The 26,229-nt window shown below is 43.3% G+C and overlaps 1 protein-coding gene across 1 annotated transcript in view; it reads left to right on the top strand.

The window, feature by feature from the left end:
• ILDR1 (immunoglobulin like domain containing receptor 1) overlaps positions 1-26,229 on the top strand; it is an 88,705-nt gene that overhangs the window by 57,779 nt on the left and 4,697 nt on the right. Inside the window, exons 4-7 of the mRNA XM_077479736.1 lie at positions 20,976-21,095; positions 21,217-21,363; positions 23,370-23,501; positions 24,500-25,257. Coding sequence (XP_077335862.1) covers positions 20,976-21,095; positions 21,217-21,363; positions 23,370-23,501; positions 24,500-25,257 — 1,157 coding nt within the window. The remainder of the gene's footprint in view (positions 1-20,975; positions 21,096-21,216; positions 21,364-23,369; positions 23,502-24,499; positions 25,258-26,229) is intronic.

Genomic DNA, 26,229 nt, shown 5'->3' with positions numbered 1-26,229 from the left:
GTCTCCACCTCAGAACCAACCTTCCTTGACGTGGATTACTGCTTCTGGTTTGTGATGCCTCCATCTGGGAATCAACCTTCCTTGGTGCATTTCACCACTGCTGGCTTGTGATGTCTCCAACTTCCTTGATTTGTTTCACCTCTCCTGGCTTGTGATGTCTCCACCTGGGAACCAACCCTCTATGACGTGTTTCACCACTTCTGGCTCATGATGTCTACACCTGGGAACCAACCTTCCTCTGTGTTTCCATCCTTCCTTCCTTCCTTGTGATGTCTTCACTTGGGAACCAATCCTCCTTGACTCATTTCACCACTTCTGGCTTGTGATGTCTCCACCTGGGACCAACCTTCCTTGACATGTTTCACCACTCCTGGCTTGTGATGTCTCCACCTGAGAACCAACCTTCCTCGACTTTTTCACCATTTCTGGCCTGTGATATCTCAACCTGAGAGCAAACCTTCCTTGATTCGTTTCACTACTCCTGGTTTGTGATGTCTCCGCTTGGGAACCAACCCTCCTTAATGCATTTCACTACTTTTGGCTTGTGAAGTCTCCACCTGGGAACCAACCTTCCTTGATGCGTTTCACCACTGCTGGCTTGTGATGTCTCCACCTGAGAATCAACCTTTCCCGGTGCATTTCACCACTTCTGGCTTGTGATGTCTCTACCTGGGGGCCAACCTTGACGCATTTCACCACTTCTGGCTTGTGATACCTCCACCTGGGAACCAACCCTTTTTTGACTTATTTCACCACTTCTGGCTTGTGATGTCTCTACCTGGGGGCCAACCTTGACGCATTTCACCACTTCTGGCTTGTGATACCTCCACCTGGGAACCAACCCTTTTTTGACTTATTTCACCACTTCTGGCTTGTGATGTCTCTACCTGGGGGCCAACCTTGACGCATTTCACCACTTCTGGCTTGTGATACCTCCACCTGGGAACCAACCCTTTTTTGACTTATTTCACCACTTCTGGCTTGTGATTTCTCCACCTAAGAACCAACTTTCCTCTACGTGTTTCACCTGTCTTCACTTGGCAACCAACCTTCCTTGACGCATTGCACCACCTCAGGCTTGTGATGTCTACACCTGGAAACCAACCTTACTTGATTTGTTTCACCTCTCATGGCTTGTAATGTCTCTACTTGAGAGCAAACCTTCCTTGATGTGTTTCACTACTCCTGGCTTGTGATGTCTCCACTTGGGAACCAACCTTCCTTGAATTGTTTTACATTCCTGGCTTGTGATGTCTCCACCTGGGAACCAACCCCCCTCAATGCATTTCACTACTTCTGGCTTGTGAAGTCTCCACCTTGGAACCAACCTTGCTTGGTGCATTTCACCACTTCTGGCTTGTGATGGCTCTACGGGGGGCCAACCTTCCTTGATGTGTTTCACTACTCTTGGCTTGTGAGCAAGCTAGATTTGGTAAAACGTGTCAAGGAAGGTTGGTTCCTTCGTGGAGACATTGTTGTATGCAGTCACTTCTTTGGCAACTAATAAATATGCAATAATAAATATGGGGTGCATCTGATACATTTTTTTTCATACTTACGCCTAGTCTGTTTTCCAAGGACCAGGGAGAGCTTGCTGGTGCAGCAGTTGTGCTAAGACCTGCCCAACACTCCCTAAGGTTGACTCAGTCAATGACTTGGACAGTCATTGAAAGACTAGCATATTCCTAAAATTCCACACTCCACCACCACCTTTTCTCCGCCATTCTTTCTGGATGACACCCCAATGCACTTTGTTGATATGCACTACTTTTGGTGCTGTTGACAGCCCATTTACTACTTTTGGTGCTGTTGACAGCCCATTCATTTTGGTGCAGTTGACAGCCCGTATTCTTCTTTGTATATTTATAACTATGTTTCATTTGTATGTAGCACCGTAGCCCTGTGAGATACGAGATTTGGTTCTACCGTATGTCCTCACGTGTAGTAGAATGACAATATAGCTTGACTTGACTTCAGTTTCATGCATGACATAATGCACGCCAATATACCGCAGTACTGTAAATGCGCCCTTAGTTGCAGCATGCCCCAATCAAAGCAATGGGAGGCTGACAGCGCCTGCAGTTCGCAGGTGTAGCACTGACTCTCGAAGGAGCGTCTGGTTTTCTTGGGCTTAGCGTTTTACCTCTTCCGCCTTGTAGCTTGTCGTTCTTGTCTATAGGTTCCCGAGGTTGATGGCCCAATAACTGCAGGGACCGACACTAATTCCCTTAGGAATTTTTATTTGCTTAAACCGTTGAACAGAAATACAGTCTCTCAGTTGGGAATAAAGGGTATAGGTATGGAAGCTCAGGCACTTTGAAACTGCTGACACTTAATAAATGTCTCTCTCTAGGTAATCCAGGGAATAGCCACTCGCAACTGGATATTTCCACTGTCGGATAAATCCTGGTTCATGAATTTAGCAGCCGACACATGACTCAAACTTAGCAAAGTCTCGGCCACAGACTTGGTTGCAAACCTTTAGATGGACACATAAAGTCTCTCACAGGAACTTAGTTGCAACAGAAGGAAGGGAATAGGAACCTTCTTGCGGTACCAGTATCTTGCAGCCGGTCTGGCGATACCGTAAGAAATGTGTATTCAATTAGTGTCCATACAGCTCAGCATCCAGGCTCTTAACGAGCAGCCAGCCTCGTGCGTGGCCCTCTTCCGAAGAGTCTTCCCCTGGTTGCATGACTAGTTGCTGGGCCTCTCCAAAACCCGAGACGGCACTGGACCACTTTAGAATCCTCCTTCCAATTACTGTGCCTCAGACTAGCCAGTTCCGAGACTCTGAAACGGATGGATCCGCATCCCAGGCCATGAGGGCCTCTGGGGGCTGGTCAGGAGGACCAGGACCATGGAGTCAGAACATAACTTCTGGACCGGAACCCAGAACCATGTGACTTCAGCACCTTAAGTACCCTCTCCCCGAATACACCGCGAGACAACGCACCCACTGATTGGCTCCGAAAGGGAGATTGGTACCCATTGCGTCCAACCAGACTGCGTTCCAATGCCTGTCAAAGGTGCTACCTACACCTATGACCAGGCAGAACATTAGTACAGCCCAGCCAAACTGATGCCAAAACCACAATTTAGAACAATTAACCCCAAGATTCAACTATAGTCTTGGGGAAAAAACTAAATTTATAGACATAGCGCGTACTCTTCAGGAGTACCGACGCTACACAGGTTATTGCATGCAGACAATCGGCCCTGGATGCAGATGGCCCCCTTCGCAAGTATGAATAGGGCTTTAAGCCGAAAAGCTGATCAAATTCCCTGATATGGGAACGGGGTGCATGCACAGATCTGTATAAAAAAAAAAACACAATAATCAAAAATATGGAACAGCAAAAACATGCATAAACATGGTTTTAACAAATACTGTCTCTAATAATAAAAATAACTTGAATATGTGTACTACAAATAAACTTTGGAAGCACCTTCCCATGGCAGGTGAGGGACTGCTCCCCCCAGTATGTCCTCCCAGCAAGGTGGGCTGTAGTGTAAAGTTGCGGGTATTCTCAGAAAGCAGCGGGATGCACAGCGCCTGTGCAGTGCAAGGCCTTTTTATCCTCGGTGGGAATTGATGAGACATGCTCGTAGGCCGCTGTCACATCGCGACGCACGTCGCACTTTCACATCTTAGCAGCCAGATGCAATTTAAGTGGATTTCGTTGCTTGATGCATCTCAGGCTGGTTAACTGGGAGCTCAATGTGTCCGCACCTCGCCGATCGGATAAAAGAGGATTTGTCACGCCGGGGAGCCCCTGACACTTTCCACTTAGTTGTCTCTCCAGCTGCTTTTCAAATGCAGGCTGTTTAGTCTTATCTGCGGCCACAGGGACAGATCCTGAGCATGTTGAGCCCATAGATGGCACGTTATTCAGAATAAATGAAGAAACACAATTGCGTTCATACTGCATTTATGTGTACCTCTGCAATCAACTGCTACAGCTGGAGAATTTTGAGAAGTAGAGAATGGCATTTGGTCATTAGAGCCCTCTTTTGAAATTTTAATTTTATTGCCTTTTCACAACAGTTGTGCTTTACTGTTCCTTTCCACAATACAAGTCGAGTAGCCCAGCCCATTAAAAACAATGCACTGCCTGTGTGGCAGATATTGTATGTCAGCAGCTGTGAAGCAGGGAGGTTGATCAAGGCTGAGTTGAATACATGGCTCCCTCTAGTGGTTAATCTACAAATCTCTATATAGCTGCTGACTTTTAATAATCAGACACTCTCCTGTCCCACGGTTCAGCAATGCGGGTGCACGGAGCCCCGCTCCTTTCCGCGGTGCCAGCATTGTTACTGTGGGCACCTGCTGTGGCTTCACAGCCAGGCGTGCACTGCGCATTCGCAAGCCGTACTGCTTGCTGTGATTGGCCGGGCAATCTTCTGGGACCCGTGACGTGTCCCAGAAGATTGCAGGGAGGGAGGGGGGAGAGGCGATCTTCCTTGCGGCGCCAGGGAGGAAATGGGAGCTGGGTGCCCGTAAAAACAGGGTACCCACTCCCCCCCCCCCCCCCCCCCCCCAAAAAAAAATAATTGCTTCCAAATGCGGCATATCAGGGGGTTACCTACACTTAAAGCGGAAGTTAATGTTTTGGGTGGAACTCCTCTTTAACACAGTTTTTCAAATGCAGGCTGTTCAGTCTTATTCGCACTCACAGGCACAGATCCCGAGTATGTTGAGCCCATAGATGGCACGTTGTTCATAATAAATGAAGAAGTACAAATGTGTTCATACTGCATTTATGTGTAACTCTGCAATCAACTGCTACACTGCAGCAGCTGGAGAAAATTGAGACACAGGGAATGGCGTTGGGCATGAGATCCCCCTTTAAAATTACTGTATAGGCTTTTCATAACCATTGTTCTTTACTGCTCCTTCTCACAATACAAGTCTATGGGGGTAGATTTACTAAAACTGGAGCATTCAGAATCTGGTGCAACCATACTTGGTAGGCAATCAGCTTCTAACTTCAGCTTGTTCCATTAAGCTTTTGCAATAAAGCCTGGAAGCTGATTGGTTTGTCTGCAGAGTTGCACCAGATTTTTCACTTTCCACTTTTAGTACATAACCCCCTATGAGTAGACCAACCTATTTAAAAACAATGCACTCCCTTTGTGGTTGACATCCTGTGTCAGCAGCTGTGAATCAGGGAGGTTGATCGAGGCAAAAACAGAGCTCCCTCTAGTGGTTAATCTACAAATCTATACATTCAATACAGTAGGGAAAATATGGAATGCAAATATTTAAATATAAAAATCGCATAACAAAATAACTTCAAAGTAAACACTGAATTAATCACTTAAACTATGTGCTAAAAAAAAAAAAAAAAAAAAAAAAACCCCATAATTCCCTTTAATGCAGTTTTATCATTTAAAGCTGATGCAAACGCAATAATCATGAACGGCCCTCTATGCACACATAGGTGTCTATTTATTTAAATCAGTGTTTTACAAATACATATTTATTACAGGATGCATTCATAACCTTCTGAATAGAATTCTAAGCTTTCTAATATGAGCACCAAACACCACCTGTTCTCTATTATTTTTCATGTATTTATTTTTGGCATTTTTTTTTTCTTTACATTTTTATAAAATCAGTATTTTAAAAATGATGGATGCACGATTGACCCTATGACTATAATGCTTATCTTTCTAATGAGAAAGCCCAGCACCAGCTGCTCTCATTCTCTTTTTATTTTTTTTTCAAGTTTATACATAGGATTTTTTTTTTATTATTGTAAAATCAGTATTTTACAAAAAAAATTTATTACAGGATGCATTCACGACCTCTGAATGGAATGCTATGCTTTCTAATATCTGCTTTCATTCTTTCATTTATTGAATTTTCTGCAAATTTTATTTATAGTATTTTTTTTTTTTTTTTTGTGTAAAATTACTATTTTACAAACCTACATTATTACGGGATACATTCATGTCCCTCTGAATAAAATGCTAGATTTTCTAACAAGAAAGCCCAGCACCATCTGCTCTCATTCTTTTGTTAAATGTTCTTTTTTTTTTTTTTTTTTTTGTTTTATATACAGTATTTTTTGTGTAAAGTCACTATTTTACAAATATACATTATTACAGGACACATTCATGACACTCTGAATAAAATTCCAGGTTTTCTAGCAAGAAAGCCCAGCAGCAATTGCTCTCAATTGTTCGTTTATTGATTTTATTTCTTTTTTGCAAGTTTTATCTACAGTATTTTTGGTGGGAAATCACCATTTTACAAATATACATTTATTGCAGGGCACATTCCTGGCCCTTTGAATAAAATGCTAAGCTTTCTAATAAGAAAGCCCAACACCAGCTGCTTTTATTCTTTCATTTATTTTTTAAAAAGGTGTGTGTGTGTGTGTGTGTGTGTGTGTGTGTGTGTGTGTGTGTGTGTATATTTAGTATTTTTAAAACAGTATTTTACAACGTAACATTTATTACAGGATACATTGATGACCTGCTGAATACAATTCTAGGGTTTATTTCATTTATTGATTTTTATGGACTTTTTTTTTATACATTTTATTTTTTGTGTAAGATGACTATTATACAAAAATACATTTCTTACAGGATGTATTCATGACCCTCTGATTAAGATGACATGCTTTCTAATAGGAAAGCCCAGCACCGGCTGCTCTCATTCTTTCATATTTAGATTTTTTTGCAAGTTCTACACTACCGTTCAAAAGTTTGGGGTCACCCAAACAATTTTGTGTTTTCCATGAAAAGTCACACTTATTCACCACCATACGTTGTGAAATGAATAGAAAATAGAGTCAAGACATTGACAAGGTTAGAAATAATGATTTGTATTTGAAATAACATTGTTTTTACATCAAACTTTGCTTTCGTCAAAGAATCCTCCTTTTGCAGCAATTACAGCATTGCACACCTTTGGCATTCTAGCTGTTAATTTATTGAGGTAAGCTGGAGAAATTGCACCCCACGCTTCTAGAAGCAGCTCCCACAAGTTGGATTGGTTGGATGGGCACTTCTGGCGTACCATACGGTCAAGCTGCTCCCACAACAGCTCAATGGGGTTCAGATCTGGTGACTGTGCTGGCCACTCCATTACCGATAGAATACCAGCTGCCTGCTTCTGCTGTAAATAGTTCTGGCACAATTTGGAGGTGTGTTTAGGGTCATTGTCCTTATTGGCCAGTCTCAGATATGGCTTTTTCTTTGCCACTCTGCCCTGAAGCCCAAAATCCCGCAGCCGCCTCTTCACTGTAGATGTTGACACTGGTGTTTTGCGGGTACTATTTAATGAAGATGCCAGTTGGGGACCTGTGAGGCGTCTGTTTCTCAAACTAGAGACTCTAATGTGCTTATCTTCTTGCTTGGTTGTGCAATGCGGCCTCCCACTTCTTTTTCTACTCTGGTTAGAGCCTGTTTGTGCTGTCCTCTGAAGGGAGTAGTACACACCGTTGTAGGAAATCTTCAATTTCTTTGCAATTTCTCGCATGGAATAGCCTTCATTTCTAAGAACAAGAATAGACTGTCGAGTTTCAGATAAAAGTTCTCTTTTTCTGGCCATTTTGAGCGTTTAATTGACCCCACAAATGTGATGCTCCAGAAACTCAATCTGCTCACAGGAAGGTCAGTTTTGTAGCTTCTGGAAGGAGCTAGACTGTTTTTAGATGTGTGAACATGATTGCACAAGGGTTTGCTAATCATCAATTAGCCTTCTGAGCCAATGAGCAAACACATTGTACCATTAGAACACTGGAGTGATAGTTGCTGGAAATGGGCCTCTATACACCTATGTAGATATTGCAACAAAAACTAGACATTTGCAGTTAGAATAGTCATTTACCACATTAAACAAATATACTCTATACATTGCTAAAGTTAGGACTAGTTTAAAGTTAGCTTCATTGAAAAGTACAGTGCTTTTCCTTCAAAAATAAGGAAATTTCAATGTGACCCCAAACTTTTGAACGGTAGTGTATATACATTATGTTTTGCGCAAAATCCCTATTTTACAAATATACATTTATTACAGAATGCATTTATGCCCCTCTGAATAAAATGTTAGGTTTTCTAATAAGAAAGCCCAGCACCAACTGCTCTCGTTCTTTCATTTATTGATTTTCTACAAGTATAAATACATTTTTATTTTTTTGTTTTTTTGTAATCCCCACTACTGTATGTTACTAATATACATTTATTACAAGGCGCATTCATTACCTTTTGACTAAAATGCTAGGCTTTCTAATAAGAAAGCCCACCACCAGCTGTTCTCATTATTTTATCAATTTGTCTTTCCAAGTTTATATACAGTATTTTTTGTGTAAGATCACTATTTTACAAAAATAAATTTTTTACAGGATGCATTCATGACACTCTGATTAAAATTATATTTTTGTGATCCCACTACTGTATGTTACTAACATACATTTATTACAGGGCGCATTTATGACACTTTGACTACAATGCTAGGCTTTCTAATAGGAAAACCCAGTACCAGCTGCTCTCATTCTTTCATTTGTTTTTTTATTTTAATTTTTTTCAAGTTTTATATACATTTTTTATAATTTTTTTTTTTTTTTTTGTGTAAAATGCCTATTTTTACAAGTATACATTTATTAAAGGATGCATTTATGAATAAAATGTTAGGTTTTCTAATAAGAAAGCCCAGCACCAACTGCTCTTAATCTTTCATTTATTGATTTTTCCAAGTTTATATACAGTATTTTTTGTGTAAGACCACCATTTTACAAAAATACATTTCTTACAGAATGCATTCATGACCCTCTGATTTAAAATGATATGCTTTCTAATAAGAGCCCAGCACCAGCTGCTCTCATTCGTTCATTTGTTGATTTTTTTTTTCCTCCCCAAGTTTTATAATACTATAATTTTTTGTGTAAAATCCCTATTTTTACAAGTATACATTTACCACAGGTTGCATTTATGACGTTCTGAATAAAATGTTAGGTTTTCTAATAAGAAAGCCCAGCACCAACTGCTCTTATTCTTTCATTTATTGATTTTCTGCAAGTTTTTATATACAGTTTTTGTTTGTGTTTTTTTTTTTTTGTGATCCCACTACTGTATGTTACTAATACACATTTATTACAGGGCGCAATTATGACACTTTGAATACAATACTAGGCTTTCTAATAGGAAAGCCCAGAACCAGCTGCTCTCCTTCGTTCATTTGTTGATTTATTTAATTTTTTTTCCCCCCCAAGTTTTATATACATAATTTTTTGTGTAAAATCCCTATTTTTACAAGTATACGTTTACCACAGGATGCATTTATGACCCTCTGAATAAAATGTTTGGTTTTCTAATAATAAGAAAGCCCAGCACCAACTGCTTTTATTCTTTCATTTATTGATTTTATGCAAGTTTTTATATACAGTTTTTGTTTGTGTTTTTTTTTTTTTTTTGTGATCCCACTACTGTATGTTACTAATACACATTTATTACAGGGCGCAATTATGACACTTTGAATACAATACTAGGCTTTCTAATAGGAAAGCCCAGAACCAGCTGCTCTCCTTCGTTCATTTGTTGATTTATTTTATTTTTTTTCCCCCCAAGTTTTATATACATAATTTTTTGTTTAAAATCCCTATTTTTACAAGTATACGTTTACCACAGGATGCATTTATGACGTTCTGAATAAAATGTTAGGTTTTCTAATAAGAAAGCCCAGCACCAACTGCTCTTATTCTTTCATTTATTGATTTTCTGCAAGTTTTATATACAGTTTTTGTTTTGTGATCCCACTACTGTACGTTACTAATATACATTTATTACAGGGCGTATTCATGACCCTTTGAATAAAATGCTAGGCTTTCTAATAAGAAAGCCCAGCACCAACTGCTCTTATTCTTTCATTTATTGATTTTATGCAAGTTTTATATACAGTTTTTGTTTTGTGATCCCACTACTGTACGTTACTAATATACATTTATTACAGGGCGTATTCATGACCCTTTGAATAAAATGCTAGGCTTTCTAATAAGAAAGCCCAGCACCAACTGCTCTTATTTTTTCATTTATTGATTTTATGCAAGTTTTTATATACAGTGTTTTTTTTGTGATCCCACTACTGTATGTTACTAATATACATTTATTACAGGGCACATTCATGACCCTTTGAATAAAATGCTAGGCTTTCTAATAAGAAAGCCCAACACCAGCTGCTTTCATATTGGGGGGTTTGTCCATTTATTTTAAGCACAATGGATGCAGAGAGAGCTTTCACAAAGCACGGAGTGCCATCTGCTGGCTGCAAATTGTAGACATTGATTTGTAATATTTCCCATTTACCTGGCAGCCTTCAAACATATAACAAGTTTTCTTTATGCGTAATATGTATTGCATTTTATAACCACCATCAGCATCAGACAGCCCTGCCAGTAACCCAATAATTCATGATCAGAATGGCGGAACTCGTCTCCCTGGGGGTGCAGCATTTCTGACGACCTGTAAAAAAATAATAATTGTGAGCTTTTCCAGGATCAGCAGGCTGAAAATAACATCTCTTGACCTTTCCAGCGTTACAGAGCGATACTCTGCGACTCCTGGTGACCTTTCCATTCTTCCTCTCTTCTCTTATTTGTTACACAGACTTCAATCTCTGCTCAGCTGCTGCAGTACCTCTTGGGAAGCAGCCAGTAATGTCATTGTCATTAGAGGATGTGTGACATCTGTTACAGACGAGCCAAGCAAAAACATTTCAGTATGTTCTAAAGGTAGAGCACTTTAGGTCACCAGCCGTCAGAGAAATATGTAGACTGCCAGTTGCTGGTCCCTCTTGATGAAAATGCTGGTTGCCTGGCTGTCATTCTGATGTGTTGGCTTCAGTACTTTTGGGTCGCTAAAAAAATGAGTGATCCTGACACTCCTCTTCTGTTCTGGGCTTGTGACCTCAGACGCAGCCAGGCATTTTCAGAAGTGGGCCAGCGGTGGCGGTTTCCTGACCTCTCAAAAGCCCTGAAGCTGCTGCTGGGTGCCCCCATCTTGGATGAGATGTCGGCAGCCCCGTGATATTTAGAGCTGTCACTCAAGTATTCCCATTCGCTTTTCTCCTGGCTGTTACATACGTTTATGTGGGGAGGGGGAAGGGATGGGCAGAGCAGCTGGGCCAGCACAGGCAGTCATTTATACATTCCCAGAAGAGGGGAGTGCTATGACATGACAAGCAGGGGGAAGTGTGGCTTTACTAGAGAATTGACTTTTTCAAGAAGAGTCAAATTTGCTAAAAAGTTCAATGGCACGTGGCAAGTGAATACATTTTGTTTACATAAAGATGTACTCCAAACAGAACATATATTGCAGGACAGCAGATGGCAGCCTCTCCACAGCTAGGCTGATTATGTCCTGCAAGCAGCCTGTTGTCCTGAATTAGTAGTCTACTAGACACTGTACAGACTCTCAGGGCAGATGCCGTGCATATGGTGGTCATGATGATATCACAGGGGGCATGGCAATGCGTTTTCAGGGTGGTACTACCCCTTTTTCAAACCCAAGGCTCAGGACAAGAGGCTGCTTGCAGGACACACTTGGCCTGGCTGTGGACAGGCTGCCATCTGCTGGCTTAGAATATATGTGCTGTTTGGAATACATCTTTCAGTTTCTCTTTCTTTGTGCTTCCATATGGTACCACTAAGAAAGAGAGAGACAGAAACACCACCAACTAAGTGTAGTAAATTTATCAAAAGTGAATTTGAAAAAAAAAAAGGCAAATATGGCCTCAGTAAGATGTACTCCAAACAGCACATATATTTCAAGCCAGCAGATGGCAGCTTCTCCATATTCAGGCCAAGTGTGCCCTGCAAGCAGCCTTTTGTCCTGAATCGCCAACCAACTAGACACTGTACAGACTCTCAGGGCAAAATCCGGGCATCCAGAGGGAGTAAGAACGTCACAGGGGGCATGGCAACGTGTTTCAGGGGGGCCCTACCCCTTTGTCAAGTCCGGAGCTTGACAAGAGGCTGCTCAGGAAAAGAGGCTGCTTGCAGGACATGGCCTGGCTGTGGTGATGCTGCCATCTGCTGGCTTAGAATATTTGTGCTGTTTGGAGTACATCTTTCAGTCTCTCTTTCTTTGTGCTTTCATATGGTCCCTATGGCTTCAATGAAAGCATATCCTAATCCTTTTTCAGACAGGACCATATGAAATCACAAAGAAAGAGAGGGACGAAAGCACAAAGAAAGAGAGAGAAAGAAAATGTATTAAACTTTATAAAAAAAAAAAAAAGTCAAATATGCCCTCAAAAAGATGTACTCCAAACAGCACATATATTCCAAGCCAGTAGACAGCAGCTTCTCCACAGCCAGGCCAAGTGTGTGTGTTGCAAGCAAGCAGCCTTTTGTCCTGAATCATAAAAGACCCTCAGGGGTGAGGCTGGGCATCCAAAGGGAGTGATGACATCACAGGGGGCATGGCAACGTGTTTCGGGAGGGCGCTACCCCTTTATCAAATTCCATGCTTGGCAAGAGGCTGTTTGCAGGACACAATTGGCCTGGCTGTGGAGAGGCTGCTATCGTTGGCTTGGAGTATACAATGTGCTGTTTGGAGTACACCTCTGTGAGTGAAAATGTACCTTTTTTTTTCTTCCACTTTTAATACATTTACTACACTGTCTCTTTGTGCTTTCATATGATCCTCTTAAGGAGGATAGCCCAATCCTGCTCTAGCGGAGAATTTGCTGACAACGTCAGTGTTAACCCTTTATACTTCTGGTAGATCTGTTATGGATGTTTTAAAGCATCATTTTTTTTTTTTTTTTGCACAAGTGTCTGATACTTCAAAGGCTGCCGAATACTTTTGGGCAACTGAGAGTCTAGGTGCGCTCCTTGCAGTATGTACACGCCAGTTCTTTTATTACAAGAATTCGGAATACTGGACTGTCCTGTGCTTTTATGTAAAATTTTTATGTTGGTGACAGGCCCTCTTTATTTTGTGGCAGCTAATAAGTAGATGGAGATGATCTCCTGATGATTAGTGATGGTGCACATTTAAAATCATTATGAGTCAGTGGGAGGTTTTCTGTGTCTGTGCCCCTCCCCCTTTCATTGCAACAGGCAAGACAGATGTAATTTTTTATTTTATTTTTCACGGAAAGAGATATAATTTCCTGAAACAGTGAGCTTCAATGCGTTTTTTTTTTTTTTTTTTTTCTTTTTTAAATGCAAACAGTTTTTATTCTTGATGACTCTAATGACAATTTTTAAATCTTAACGACCAATAAAAAGACTGATCTCTTGCCTTACCAAACTGAAGGCCGGGGACAATCCTCATTTGTTGTTTCTATGTAACATGAATGGGGATGTGCGCTAAGTGGATGCCAGCAAAGTGAATACATTTTACATGTTGTCATTAGAGTGACATACAAAGCCAGACTGAATAATACAAGAAAATCTGACATAGCAATGCTGCCACCTAACTGTTATTTAGTAACATTACAGTTTAATTTTTTTCACTTACTGGGATTTTTTTTTTATTTTATTTTTTTTTTACCAAAGACATGTAGCAGAATACATTTTGGCCAAAATATATGAAGAAATGTGATTTATTGGATATATATATATATATATATATGAGTGTGTGTGTGTGTGTGTGTGTATATATATAATAAATATAAAATATATATATATATATATATATATATATATATATATATATATATATATATATATATATATATATATAAACCGCAATGGTGATCAAATACCATCAAAAGAAATCTCTATTTGTGTGAAAGAAAAATATAAATTTCATTTGGGTATAGTGTTGCATGGCCGTGCATTTGCCAGTCAAAGTAGCACAGGGCTGATTAGCAAAAAATGGTGTGGTCATGAAGGGGGTAAAAGCTTCCCGAGGTCAAGTGGTTTGGTGCAATGTTTGCCCGCAATCTATGGAAGCTAGTCCTAATCCAGCTAAAGCCACTGGTGAACAATAAACAGTTTGTGACTTTAAATGAGGCATGGGTTAGCGCCTCCATCCCGGTATTTGGCAAAATAGAAAGGAAATTGGGACTTTAAAATGAAGCGGCTGAAGTGTGGAGGTCAAGAAAAAGATAATTTAATTGAATTCATAATAATGTATAATACAGAGTAAATTTATATATATATATACATACATACATACATACATGTACAATTATTGGGCACAAAATATGTTTATGAAGACATCAAGGTGGTATGTAAAGACACATCAAGTCAAAAAGCATATGTAAACAGTAAATAGAGGGGAATAGATACAGTACATAAAGTGCTTTCAAAAGAGATTAGCTAAGCATATCACTTTACACTATGCAATTATAAACATAGGTACCGGATATGTCGCCCTGAGGCACTTTTAGGCTATGCTGTTGCTCTACATACTATTTACTGTTTACATATGCTTTTTGACTTGATGTGTCTTTACATACACCTTGATGTCTTCATAAACATATTTTGTGCCCAATAATTGTACATGTATGTATGTATGTATATATATGAATTTACTCTGTATTATACATTATTATGAATTCAATTAAATTATCTTTTTCTTGACCTCCACACTTCAGCCGCTTCATTTTAAAGTCCCAATTTCCTTTCTATTTTGCTAAAGCCACTGGTTGGCTGTTAGGCAGGGCTTAATTAATGGAGCTCATTCAGTTCTGTGTTCCTCATTGTTGGGGTCCATACCATGCACTCACTCACCCAGGTTCATACCAGCCATTCGCCTTCACCAAGATCCGAACCGGCACTCACCTTCACCAGGGTCTGTACCTTGGACATACCTTCACCAGGGTCATTACCTTGCACTCACCTTCACCAGGGTCCGCACCTTGCACTCACCTTCACCAGGGTCCGCACCTTGCACTCGCCTTCACCGGGGCCCGCACCTTGCACTCCCCTTCACCGGGGTCCGCACCTTGCACTCGCCTTCACCGGGGTCCCAACCTTGCACTCACCTTCACCGGGGTCCGCACCTTGCACTCACCTGCACCGGGCTCCGCACCTTGCACTCGCCTTCACTGGGGGGTCCGCACCTTGCACTCGCCCTCACCGGGGGGTCCGCAGTCGCCTTCACCGGGGGGGTCCGCAGTCGCCTTCACCGGGGGGGTCCGCAGTCGCCTTCACCGGGGGGTCCGCAGTCGCCTTCACCGGGGGGTCCGCACTTGCCTTCACCGGGGGGGTCCGCACTCGCCTTCACCGGGGGGGTCCGCACTCGCCTTCACCGGGGGGGTCCGCACTCGCCTTCACCGGGGGGGGTCCGCACTCGCCTTCACCGGGGGGGGTCCGCACTCGGCTTCACCGGGGGGGTCCGCACTCGGCTTCACCGGGGGGGTCCGCACTCGGCTTCACCGGGGGGGTCCGCACTCGGCTTCACCGGGGGGGTCCGCACTCGGCTTCACCGGGGGGGTCCGCACTCGGCTTCACCGGGGGGTCCGCACTCGGCTTCACCGGGGGGTCCGCACTCGGCTTCACCGGGGGGTCCGCACTCGCCTTCACCGGGGGCCGCACTCGCCTTCACCGGGGGCCGCACTCGCCTTCACCGGGGGCCGCACTCACCTTGACCAGGGTTCGTATCTTGCACTCACCTTGACCAGGGTCTGTATCTTGCACTCACCTTGACCAGGGTCTGTATCTTGCACTCACCTTGACCAGGGTCTGTATCTTGCACTCACCTTGACCAGGGTCTGTATCTTGCACTCACCTTGACCAGGGTCTGTATCTTGCACTCACCTTGACCAGGGTCTGTATCTTGCACTCACCTTGACCAGGGTCTGTATCTTGCACTCACCTTGACCAGGGTCTGTATCTTGCACTCACCTTGACCAGGGTCTGTATCTTGCACTCACCTTGACCAGGGTCTGTATCTTGCACTCACCTTGACCAGGGTCTGTATCTTGCACTCACCTTCACTAGGGTCCGCGTTTTGCACTCACCTTCACCATGGTCTGCAGTCACCTTCACCAGGGTCCACATTTTGCACTTGCCTTTACCAGGGTCCATACCTTGCACTCACTTTCTCTTTTCCTAAATGACCTATCCATTCATCCTTATGCCAAGGTTACCGAGGCGCTCTCCCCTTATACCAGAGACATCATGGTCCGAACCTGCAGTCACCTTCAGCAGGATCCGTCATTTGCACTCGCCTTCACCAAGGTCTGTACCTTGCACTCACCTTCAATAGGGTCCATACCTTGCATAGTTGGACCTCAAAATAAATAAAGTATCCAAATTCACTATAGATGCCCGATGTGTTTTGAGTTTTCTTTTTCAGGGGCAATTAAACCTTAATGTCAAAAACAGAATACATGAAACCATACATCAAAGATAACACAGTTGAGTGCTATGAATGCAAAAAATATATATTGATATCGATTGCCTTTTTTTATTTTTTTTTTTTCAGTTGTGTTATCTTTGTATGATTTCATGTATTCAAAAAGTGTCGGACAATCTATAGTGAATTTGGACATTTTGTCTATATTGAGGTCCAAATCACTGAGCTATGATAGTAATGATTATATATATGGCCGTCCTGTGTTTTACATATGCTTAAACCACTAGTAACCAGTTTTAAAGCAGCATTAAACCTAAAAACCAAAAATGTAATATATTTCAGCTTACCGACCATTAGATGTGGTGGCTGCATTTGTTTTGTTTTTTTTATTTTTAAGCTTTTTCACCTCTGTTTTATCCATGTGGCGGGGGGGGGGCGTGTTTACTAGCAGATTTAAATACACTAAACAATTAAAGGCAAACTCCAGCCAACAACTTGTAAGCAGGTACATCAGTTTCTTTCCTTTTGGAATAAAGGTTTTACTGAAAGGGAAAAAAAAAAGATCATTGTAAGCACCTCTGCCAGTGGTAAATGGTTTGTCTCATCCCTGTAACTACAAGAGAGCTTGTTGTTTTGTAAAGCAAACTTACTGGCTGGATCATCAGGTGAAAATAAAAGAAGGAAAGCTTAAAAATAAAACAAATGCAGCCACTACATTGAAGAATTGGTAAGCTGCAATATAATGAATGTTTGTTTGCTTTTGGGTTTAATACTGCTATAGGGGCAAAGGTCCACTTTATTTGAATGCAGGGGACTCAATAATTGTTCTTGCATAGGGGCCCTTTGCTAACGATCTCCACCACTGGCTGTGCACTAAGGACAGGCCCTGTTCCAGAAGGATCCACAAGGCCCTACATCTGTAGATCATTAACGCCAAAATACAGCGTTCATAGTTCAGTGCTAATGTATGCTGGCGGTGGGGTTCCTATTTCTTCCTATGCAGGAGTGGGGTTCCCATTTCTTCCAATACCAACAGTGGGGTTACCATTCCCTTCTATGCCGGCAGTGGGGTTCCCATGTCTTCCTATGCCGGCAGCGAGGTTCCCATGTCTTCCTATGCCGGCAGCTGGGTTCCCATGTCTTCCTATGCTGGCAGTGGGGTTCCCATGTCTTCCTATGCCGGCAGTGGGGTTCCCATGTCTTCCTATGCCGGCAGTGGGGTTCCCATGTCTTCCTATGCCGGCAGTGGGGTTCCCATGTCTTCCTATGCCGGCAGTGGGGTTCCCATGTCTTCCTATGCCGGCAGTGGGGTTCCCATGTCTTCCTATGCCGGAAGTGGGGTTCCCATGTCTTCCTATGCCGGCAGTGGGGATCCCATTTCTTCCTATGCAGCAGTGGGGTTCCCATTTCTTCCTATACCAACAGTGGGGTTACCATTCCCTTCTATGCCGGCAGTGGGGTTCCCATGTCTTCCTATGCCGGCAGTGGGTTTCCCATGTCTTCCTATGCCGGCAGTGGGTTTCCCATGTCTTCCTATGCCGGCAGTGGGTTTCCCATGTCTTCCTATGCCGGCAGTGGGGATCCCATTTCTTCCTATGTCGCAGTGGGGTTCCCATTTCTTCCTATACCGACAGTGGGGTTACCATTCCTTTCTATGCCGGCGGTGGGGTTTCCATGTCTTCCTATGCCGGCAGTGGGGTTCCCATGTCTTCCTATGCCGGCAGTGGGGTTCCCATGTCTTCCTATGCCGGCAGTGGGGTTCCCATGTCCTCCTATGCCGGCAGTGGAGTTCCCATGTCTTCCTATGCCGGCAGTGGGGTTCCCATGTCTTCCTATGCCAGGAGTGGGGTTCCCATGTCTTCCTATGCCGGCAGTGGGGTTCCCATGTCTTCCTATGCCTGCAGTGGGGTTCCCATTTCTTCCTATGCCGGTATTGGGGTTCCCATTTCTTCCTATGCAGGGCAGATGCATAATACCAAGATAAGCTTTGCTCTTGTTCTATTCGAGGAAATGCCACCTTTTTAAAATCTCTTATGTGCCCCCGCCCACGTGGTGACACTCGCTAATGAGGAATTGTTTTCAGCTCAATTACAACATAAATGTTCTGCATCCATTAGCCCTGTGGGTAGTTGAACTTGCTTGGCTAGAGATAGGCAATTAAGCTGTGGATACCTCGTGATAATCCGGGTCAATAAGCAATTGACAGATTAACATCTGTGAATTTCTATCTCCAAGAAGCCGCAGCTGCTCGAAAGATTAACCGCCGGCAGTAACTAGATTGGATGATGGGAGCAGGCTGGATGGTTTTACACGTTCTCTAAATGGATTGGTGAATTGACGATGGATTATGAAGTGGGGTTTCTGAAGCCTCTTCCCGGGGAAGATTTGTATTTTCACACTACCAGAATCTGGTCTTTTACAGTCCAGGGGGAAAAAATGTCTCCTCCTTTTAAACTTCGATTTACAGCTTGTCTTTTTTTTTTTAATAGGATAACACAACTTTCATGAATGAAAATTAAAAATTACGTTTCTCCACCTCAAACTCTCTCATCCGTGTTTTTATGGACATGATGGCCACAGCGCTCCCTGCGTGCGCCCTACGTCGCCGAGACTCGAGTGATCACCGATCCGGTCCCGGCCCCTTACCATGTGATCAGATGTCAGCCAATGACAGCTGATCACATGATGTAAACAAAAGCTCAGTGATAGGTTTTTTTTTTCTTCTCCTCGCGCTGACAGCGGAGGAGAAAAAAAAGCCGATCACCGGCTTATCTTAAAGGGACATCGGTCCCTAAGAGAGAGAGGCAATTATGCCTCATTTATACCATCCAACAGTGCCCACAAGTGTCACCTATCGATGCCCACAAGTGCCACCTATCAATGCCCACCAGTGGTGCCAATCAGTGCCACCTAGAAGTGCTGCCTATCAGTGTAATCAATCAGTGCCCATCACTGCCACCTATCAGTGGCCATCAGTGCCGCCTCATCAGCGTACATCAATGAAAGACAAAAATTACCTGTTATAAAATTTTAAAACACAAAAAAATATATGTATCTTTTTTTAATTTGGTCTTTTTATTTTTTCTTATTTTTATTTTTTTAAATCAAAATCGTACAGGTGATTAAATGCCACCAAAGGAAAGCTCTATTTGGGGTACAGTGTTGTATGACCGCGTTTAAGTGCCCAAAAAATTTGAGTATCACTGACTATCCTATTAAATTTCAAGCCTGGGCTTAGAGAGTTAAGATACATGTTGAATACAGTGGAATCTTGGTTTATGAGTAACGCAGTTAACAAGCGTTTTGAAAGAATAGCAACTTTATTTTTTATTTTTATTTTTTTATTCTGACTCGGTTTGCGAGTGTTGTCTCGCAAAACGAGGAGAATTCGGAGCCGTTTGAAAATACTTGGAAATACTCCGTTCCTGACTGTTTCCGTGGCTTTCTGACTTCAGCCGAGCTGTCCCCGAGTATTTCCGAGGCTCTCCGGCGCCCCCCTCCATCTCTGGCCACATACAGCATTGCACAAGATACCAGGGTGCCGTGACGAGGCTCTGTGGCTTACATATGCGTTTGCAAATGCGTGTGGACTAAACCCCTGTTTTTAACGCATACTGTTAGACAGGTTGATTCGGTTGTCTGCGAGCTGGTTGGTAAGTATACTTGGGTCTTTTCCTGGGCATTCCCCAGGCCTTGTTGTTACCACATGCGGTATTGCATGCAATAGACGTCAATGCGGAACGAATTATCTGCGTTTCCATTGACTCCTATGAGGGTAAGCAATACAGGGCCTGTAGTGTTAAATCTGTGGTGTCAAATCAACCTTCAGACATCCATGGCAGGAATCAGTCCTAGACAGCGATGACGTCAGCACGCCACCCTCCCACCTTCTCTACCTGAGCCCAATGATGGGGCATTATTTCTCCAACTGACACTAATGATAGAGCACCATTCCTTCCACTGACACCAATGATGGGGCACTATTCCCCCCACTGATACCAATGATGAGGCACTATTCCTCCCACTGACACCAATGATGGGGCACTATTCCTCCCACTGACACCAATGATGGGGCACTATTCCTCCCACTGACACCAATGATGGGGCACTATTCCTCCCACTGACACCAATGATGGAGCACTATTCCTCCCACTGACACCAATGATGGGGCACTATTCCTCCCACTGACACCAATGATGGGGCACTATTCCTCCCACTGACACCAATGATGGGGCACTATTCCCCCCACTGATACCAATGATGAGGCACTATTCCTCCCACTGACACCAATGATGGGGCACTATTCCTCCCACTGACACCAATGATGGGGCACTATTCCTCCCACTGACACCAATGATGGGGCACTATTCCTCCCACTGACACCAATGATGGGGCACTATTCCTCCCACTGACACCAATGATGGGGCACTATTCCTCCCACTGACACCAATGATGGGGCACTATTCCTCCCACTGACACCAATGATGGGGCACTATTCCTCCCCCTAATACTAAAGATGGGGCATTGTTTACTCCCACTGGCCAGACTCTAACCCCTAAAAAAAAAAAAAAAAAAAAAAAAAAAAAAAAAAAGGCTGAAGAACCATAAACTGGCCCTTTGTTTCAAAAGTTTGGACCCCTGGTCTAGACCTATCGCCGGAACCCCTGACACAGCTCCTTAACCACTTTTCTCCTTTTCTTTGTCTCCAGAAGCCGACCTGGTGATCAGCGAGGTGATGTGGTGGGATCATGGAGTATATTATTGCTCTGTAGAGGCCCAGGGGGACACGGCCGGTGACCCCGATAAGGAGGTGAAGCTAATTGTTCTACGTAAGTGAAGTTCCAGCTCCAATGGATCTCTGTCCTCTGACTCTCCCACACCAGGAGGAAGCCCGTTATGGTAAATGTCCTTGTTCCTTGATGTAACGCTGTACCTCTTCATCTTGCACAGATTGGCTGACCGTGATTTTCATCATAATGGGAGGACTTCTTCTGATCCTCTTCCTCTGCATATGCTGGTGTCAATGCTGCCCCCATTGCTGCTGCTGCTACGTCCGCTGTCCCTGTTGCCCTACCAAGTGCTGCTGTCCAGAGGAAGGTACGCCCTTTTTTTTTTTTTTTTTAAAGTTGACCTCTCGGAATTTAACACATTTGTATTAATAGATTCCTGACACATTACAATATACAGCAACTGTATCATGGGGAAAAAAAAGGTCCTCGAGTTCCAGTTCAAGGAATTAGGTTGAGATTATGCCATCAGTCTGCTGCAGGCAGTAGGAGGCATTTCCTTAGTCTCCTCTCCGACAGTGATTAGATTGCAAGTCACAAGGTGAGAGGCTGCAGCAGGGGAGGATCTGTGTCTTACCTTGGATGATGTCTGTACAAGGATGGTGCTGTCCTTCTGGAGAGAAAAGCAGATGAACTCGTTAAGGAGAGTACTGTAGAAAAATACAAAACGGGGAGAGAAAGCGTCACTGTCTGAGTGTAGCCTATATGGCATTTCAGGGGTTAAAAGAATACGTTGAGTAATGTGGGTGGATGATGGCTAATTGTCAGCACCACATCCTTTACTAGACAGGATTGCTTTAAGCCCTTGTACACACGGTCGGAGAATCCGTCGGAATGTGTCCTATCGGACCGTGTCGTCAGATAATCCGACTGTGTGTGGTATGCATCGGACTGATTCCGTCCGAATCTCCGTCCGACCCAATTTTCCAACATGTTGTAAATATTTCCCGACCACCTGGGCCGGACGGACCTAATCCGATCATGTGTAGAGCATTTTGATCGGACCAAGTGCCACGCATGCTCAGATCAAATTCCTACATCAAAGCTATTGGCTACTAGCCTGAATGTAGTCCCATCGTAACGAAATTACGTCATCACGTTCTGAAAGATCGGATTTTTCGCCAACTTGGCCCGACCGTGTGTATGCAACAGTTTCGGACACAATCCGTCGGACTAAATCCGACGGGCAAAATCCGACAGATTTGGTTGCCAAAATCTCCGACCGTGTGTACGTGGGCTAAGACTTTTAAGGTGCTTGGAGTACACAGTAAAATTACTACATATATAAAAATTAACAATTTATTGAATCCCAATATTAAAACTCCATTTTAAAAACAAGTGAATTCATAAAAAGATCCATTATCCTCCTTTACACAGCGGTACAAAAGGTAATTGCTTCCACCGTGTTTCGCTTCACCCTGGCTTCTTCAGGGGGAGATGACTGCCGATAATCCAAAAGTGTATCCCAAAAACAAAATGTAACTAACCAATCTAGAAAAAGTGTACAAGATATTTTCAACAATGTATTTTACATGCTCAACATTCACAGTGTTGACTCAATCGTGCTTACCCTTTGGCATGGTCAACAATTATGTTAACAGAGCAATCGTGTCTCCATTTGATGTTGAGTGCGGAGTCACTTGTATAAGTAAAATATTTGATGAAATTATGTTGTTCACACTTGCTAGATTGGTTAGTTATATTTTGTGTTTGTGATACAGTTTTTGGATTGTCGGCAGTCATTCGCCCCTGATGATGCCGGAGCGGGCGAAATATATTGGGAGCACTTTTGTACCACTGTGTAAAGGAATATAATGGATCTTTGTCATTTATTCCCTTGTTTTTAACATGGAATTTTAATATTGTGATTCAATTAATTGTTTGTTTTTATATACACTATATTGTCAAAAGTATTGTGAGGGGGGTGTCAACATGTTTTGTGGCGACCAGTGACTTGAGAAAGAGGGGACTCCACCCCGAAACACGTTGCTGCACTCCCTTTATGTGTGACACCATCACGGCTGCATGCATTATGTTATAGGTTTGAATGGTCTAAGGTTTGTAATGGGTTTGCATAAAGCAAGTTCTCGTTGCTGGCCTGCAGTGGGTGCTAAGGAATTTATTTTACAGTTCTGTTTTAAATTGACAATCTGCTTGCAATCTTCTCCAAAAATCATTCCCATGGCTGGAGAATAAAGAAAAGTGATTCTGATTGCTGTAATGAGAACGGATACTACTCTCTGCACACTCATGAGACCCCCTGAGAGTATTTTAAGTGGCCTTTTCTGTATGTCGCTCTGCATTTGTCTCCCACAGCTCTCGCCCGCCATCGCTACATGAAGCAGATACAAAGCCACGTCCCCTGGATGATGGAGAAACCTTTCTACGCCGGAGCCGACCGCAATTCTCAACACTCCTCTTATCAGCTCAACCCTTTACTTCAGAGAGGTGAGGACAGAACTTTACACTGGATTTCTGTGTATGCTGGAAAGACAGCCGCTGTCTATGCGCTAAACCAAACGCACATCTCTATAATGCTGCTTGTACTGCCTGCAACCCCGTAATCTTCTCCACATGCCTGTCCTGCATATACTGCCCCCCATTTGTACCTTCCAAACCCCTCTTCTGTACAGACAGCATAATGTAAGACCCTCCACACTCCTCTCCTGTACATACTTCCCACTGTCATACCCTCCACTCTCCTCTCCTGTACATACTTCCCTCTGTCATACCCACCACACTCCTCTCCTGTACAAACTGCCCTCTGTCATACCCTCCACACTCCTCTCCTGTACATATCGCCCACTGTCATTCCCTCCACACTCCTCTCCTGTACATACTGCCCACTGTCATACCCTCCACACTCCACTCCTGTACAATACATGTTCACTGTTAATAATCTCCTGCACATACAGTAAACTGTCATACCCTCCACTCTTCCTCTCCTGTACATACTTCCCTCTGTCATACCCTCCACACTCCTCTCCTGTACAAACTACCCATTGTCATACCCTCCACACTCCTTTCATGCACATACTGCCCACTATCATACCCTCCACACTCCTCTCCCGTACATACCGCCCACTGTCATAACCTACACACGTCTCTCCTGTACATACCGCCTACTGTCCTACCCTCCACACTACTCTCCTCTCCTGTACATACTGCCCTCTGTCATACCCTCCAGACTCCTCTTCTGTACATACTGCCCACTGTCATACCCTCCACACTCCTCTCCTGTACATATCGCCCACTGTCATTCCCTCCACACTCCTCTCCTGTACATACTTCCCTCTGTCATACCCTCCACACTCCTCTCCTGTACATACTTCCCTCTGTCATACCCTCCACACTCCTCTCCTGTACATACTTCCCTCTGTCATACCCTCCACTCTCCTCTTTCAGAAGGAAATGTATTGAATTAAAATGTTTTCATTCCTCTGCAGATCTCTCACTTCAGGGGAGCATTCCAATGGCCAGACAGCCAAACTTCCCACCCCCCAATAACAAAGTTCTTGACTTTTTGGAGAACGAGCTCAGGAACTTTAATACAGCCCAGCCTTTGGCCTCGGGCCCTCACTACAGCGGGGCCAGCCACCACCCCAGCATGTTATCTTCCTTGAGCGAAGTTGGGGTCCGTGAAGTAGATCGCAGGGTGATTCAGCTTCCCCCCATCGTTGAACATATTGTCAGCTCTCAGCGGAGCAATAACGCCAGCCAACATCGCAGACACAACTCGTGGGATGCCCTAGAGAGCGATCGGGACAGGAGGAGGAACGGACCCCAGGAAGACCCCTACCTTCCCGACAGAGATAGAAGCGACCGGTCCCACGGCTATAGGAGAGGGCAGCCAAATGACAGCCGTGGAAGGAGAGACCCCTCCCCTCCCCGCAGATTCGACCGCTTTAATCACAGCGATGAGTCGGCTTATGATGACCACCGTGGGCATTCCAACCAAAGCTCCGATCATAGAAGGTCTCCAGACAGGTCAAGAAGGGGCAGTCCGGACCACTTCTCTAGACGGAGAAGGAGCCACTCACCCCCCTACAGACGTAACTCCTGGAGCTCAGACGATGAAAGTCAATACACCCGCGGCAGGAGAGAACGGCGCCCGCAGTCCGTCTGGCCAGAGGAGAAACCTCCCAGCTACAAATCTATCGACAGCAACACAGGGAAGAGCAAAAACCAGCGAGGGAGGCAGTCGGTGAGTTCTCGGAAATTTTAAAATTGGCCAGGAATTTGTAGCATTATATAGTCCCCTAGGATAGGTGTATATAGGAGGACAGGGAGGAGGATAAGTATGTAGGAGGACAAGGATGAGGATAAGTGAATAGAAGGATAAGGATAAGTATATGGAAGGACAAGGATGAAGGTAAGTATACCGAAGGATAAGTATACAGGAGGACAAGGATAAGTTTATATGGGAGGACAAGGATGAGGATAAGTATTTGGGAAAACAAGGATGGGGATAAGTATTTGGGAGGACAAGGATGAGGATAAGTATATATGGGGGGGACAAGGAAGAGGATAAGAACAGAGGAGGACAAGGATGAGGATAAGTATTTGGGAGAACAAGGATGGGGGCAAGTATACAGGAGGGCAAGGATGGGGGTAAGTATTTGGGAGGACAAGGATGGGGATAAGTATACATCAGTTAGTCTTAGGCTACTTAGGTTGCTCTTGGCTGCCCCCAGAGGTTGGCATAATAGTTACTCAGGTGTGCAGCACCATGGCCACTGCTAACTAGACATGTGCACTGCCGAAAAACATATTTGTTTTCGTTTTCTTTCATGGTTTTTTTATTTTTATTTTTTTATTTGTTTTTTCGTTTTTCAGGTCATTCATTAGCACAATTCATAATTCGTTTCATTTGTTTTTTGGGGGTTTTTTCGTTTTCCGGGTCATTCATATGATCACAGTTCATAATTTCGAAAATTAGAAAATAAGAAAGAAAACCCGAAAATTCTAAATAAATAATAACTAATAATAATTAACTATTAAATTATAGGTATTGGAAGTTTCTTTCAAATTTGGCTGTGAGTCAATGAAACGAATACGAACTTATCCAAAGTTACGAATTATCTGAAATAACGAATGCCGCATCTTAACAAATGTAAACTGAAAGAATTAATAATAAGAATTAATAATAAATAATAAAAAGTTTTTATTATTATTG

This window comes from Lithobates pipiens, unplaced genomic scaffold (assembly GCF_037356315.1).
Source record: "Lithobates pipiens isolate NorthernLeopardFrog02 unplaced genomic scaffold, aLitPip1_a1.2 Scaffold_16, whole genome shotgun sequence".
NCBI lineage: Eukaryota > Metazoa > Chordata > Amphibia > Anura > Ranidae > Lithobates > Lithobates pipiens.
The sequence above is the reverse complement of the archived record's forward strand: the minus strand, read 5'-3'. Positions and strand labels throughout refer to the sequence as shown.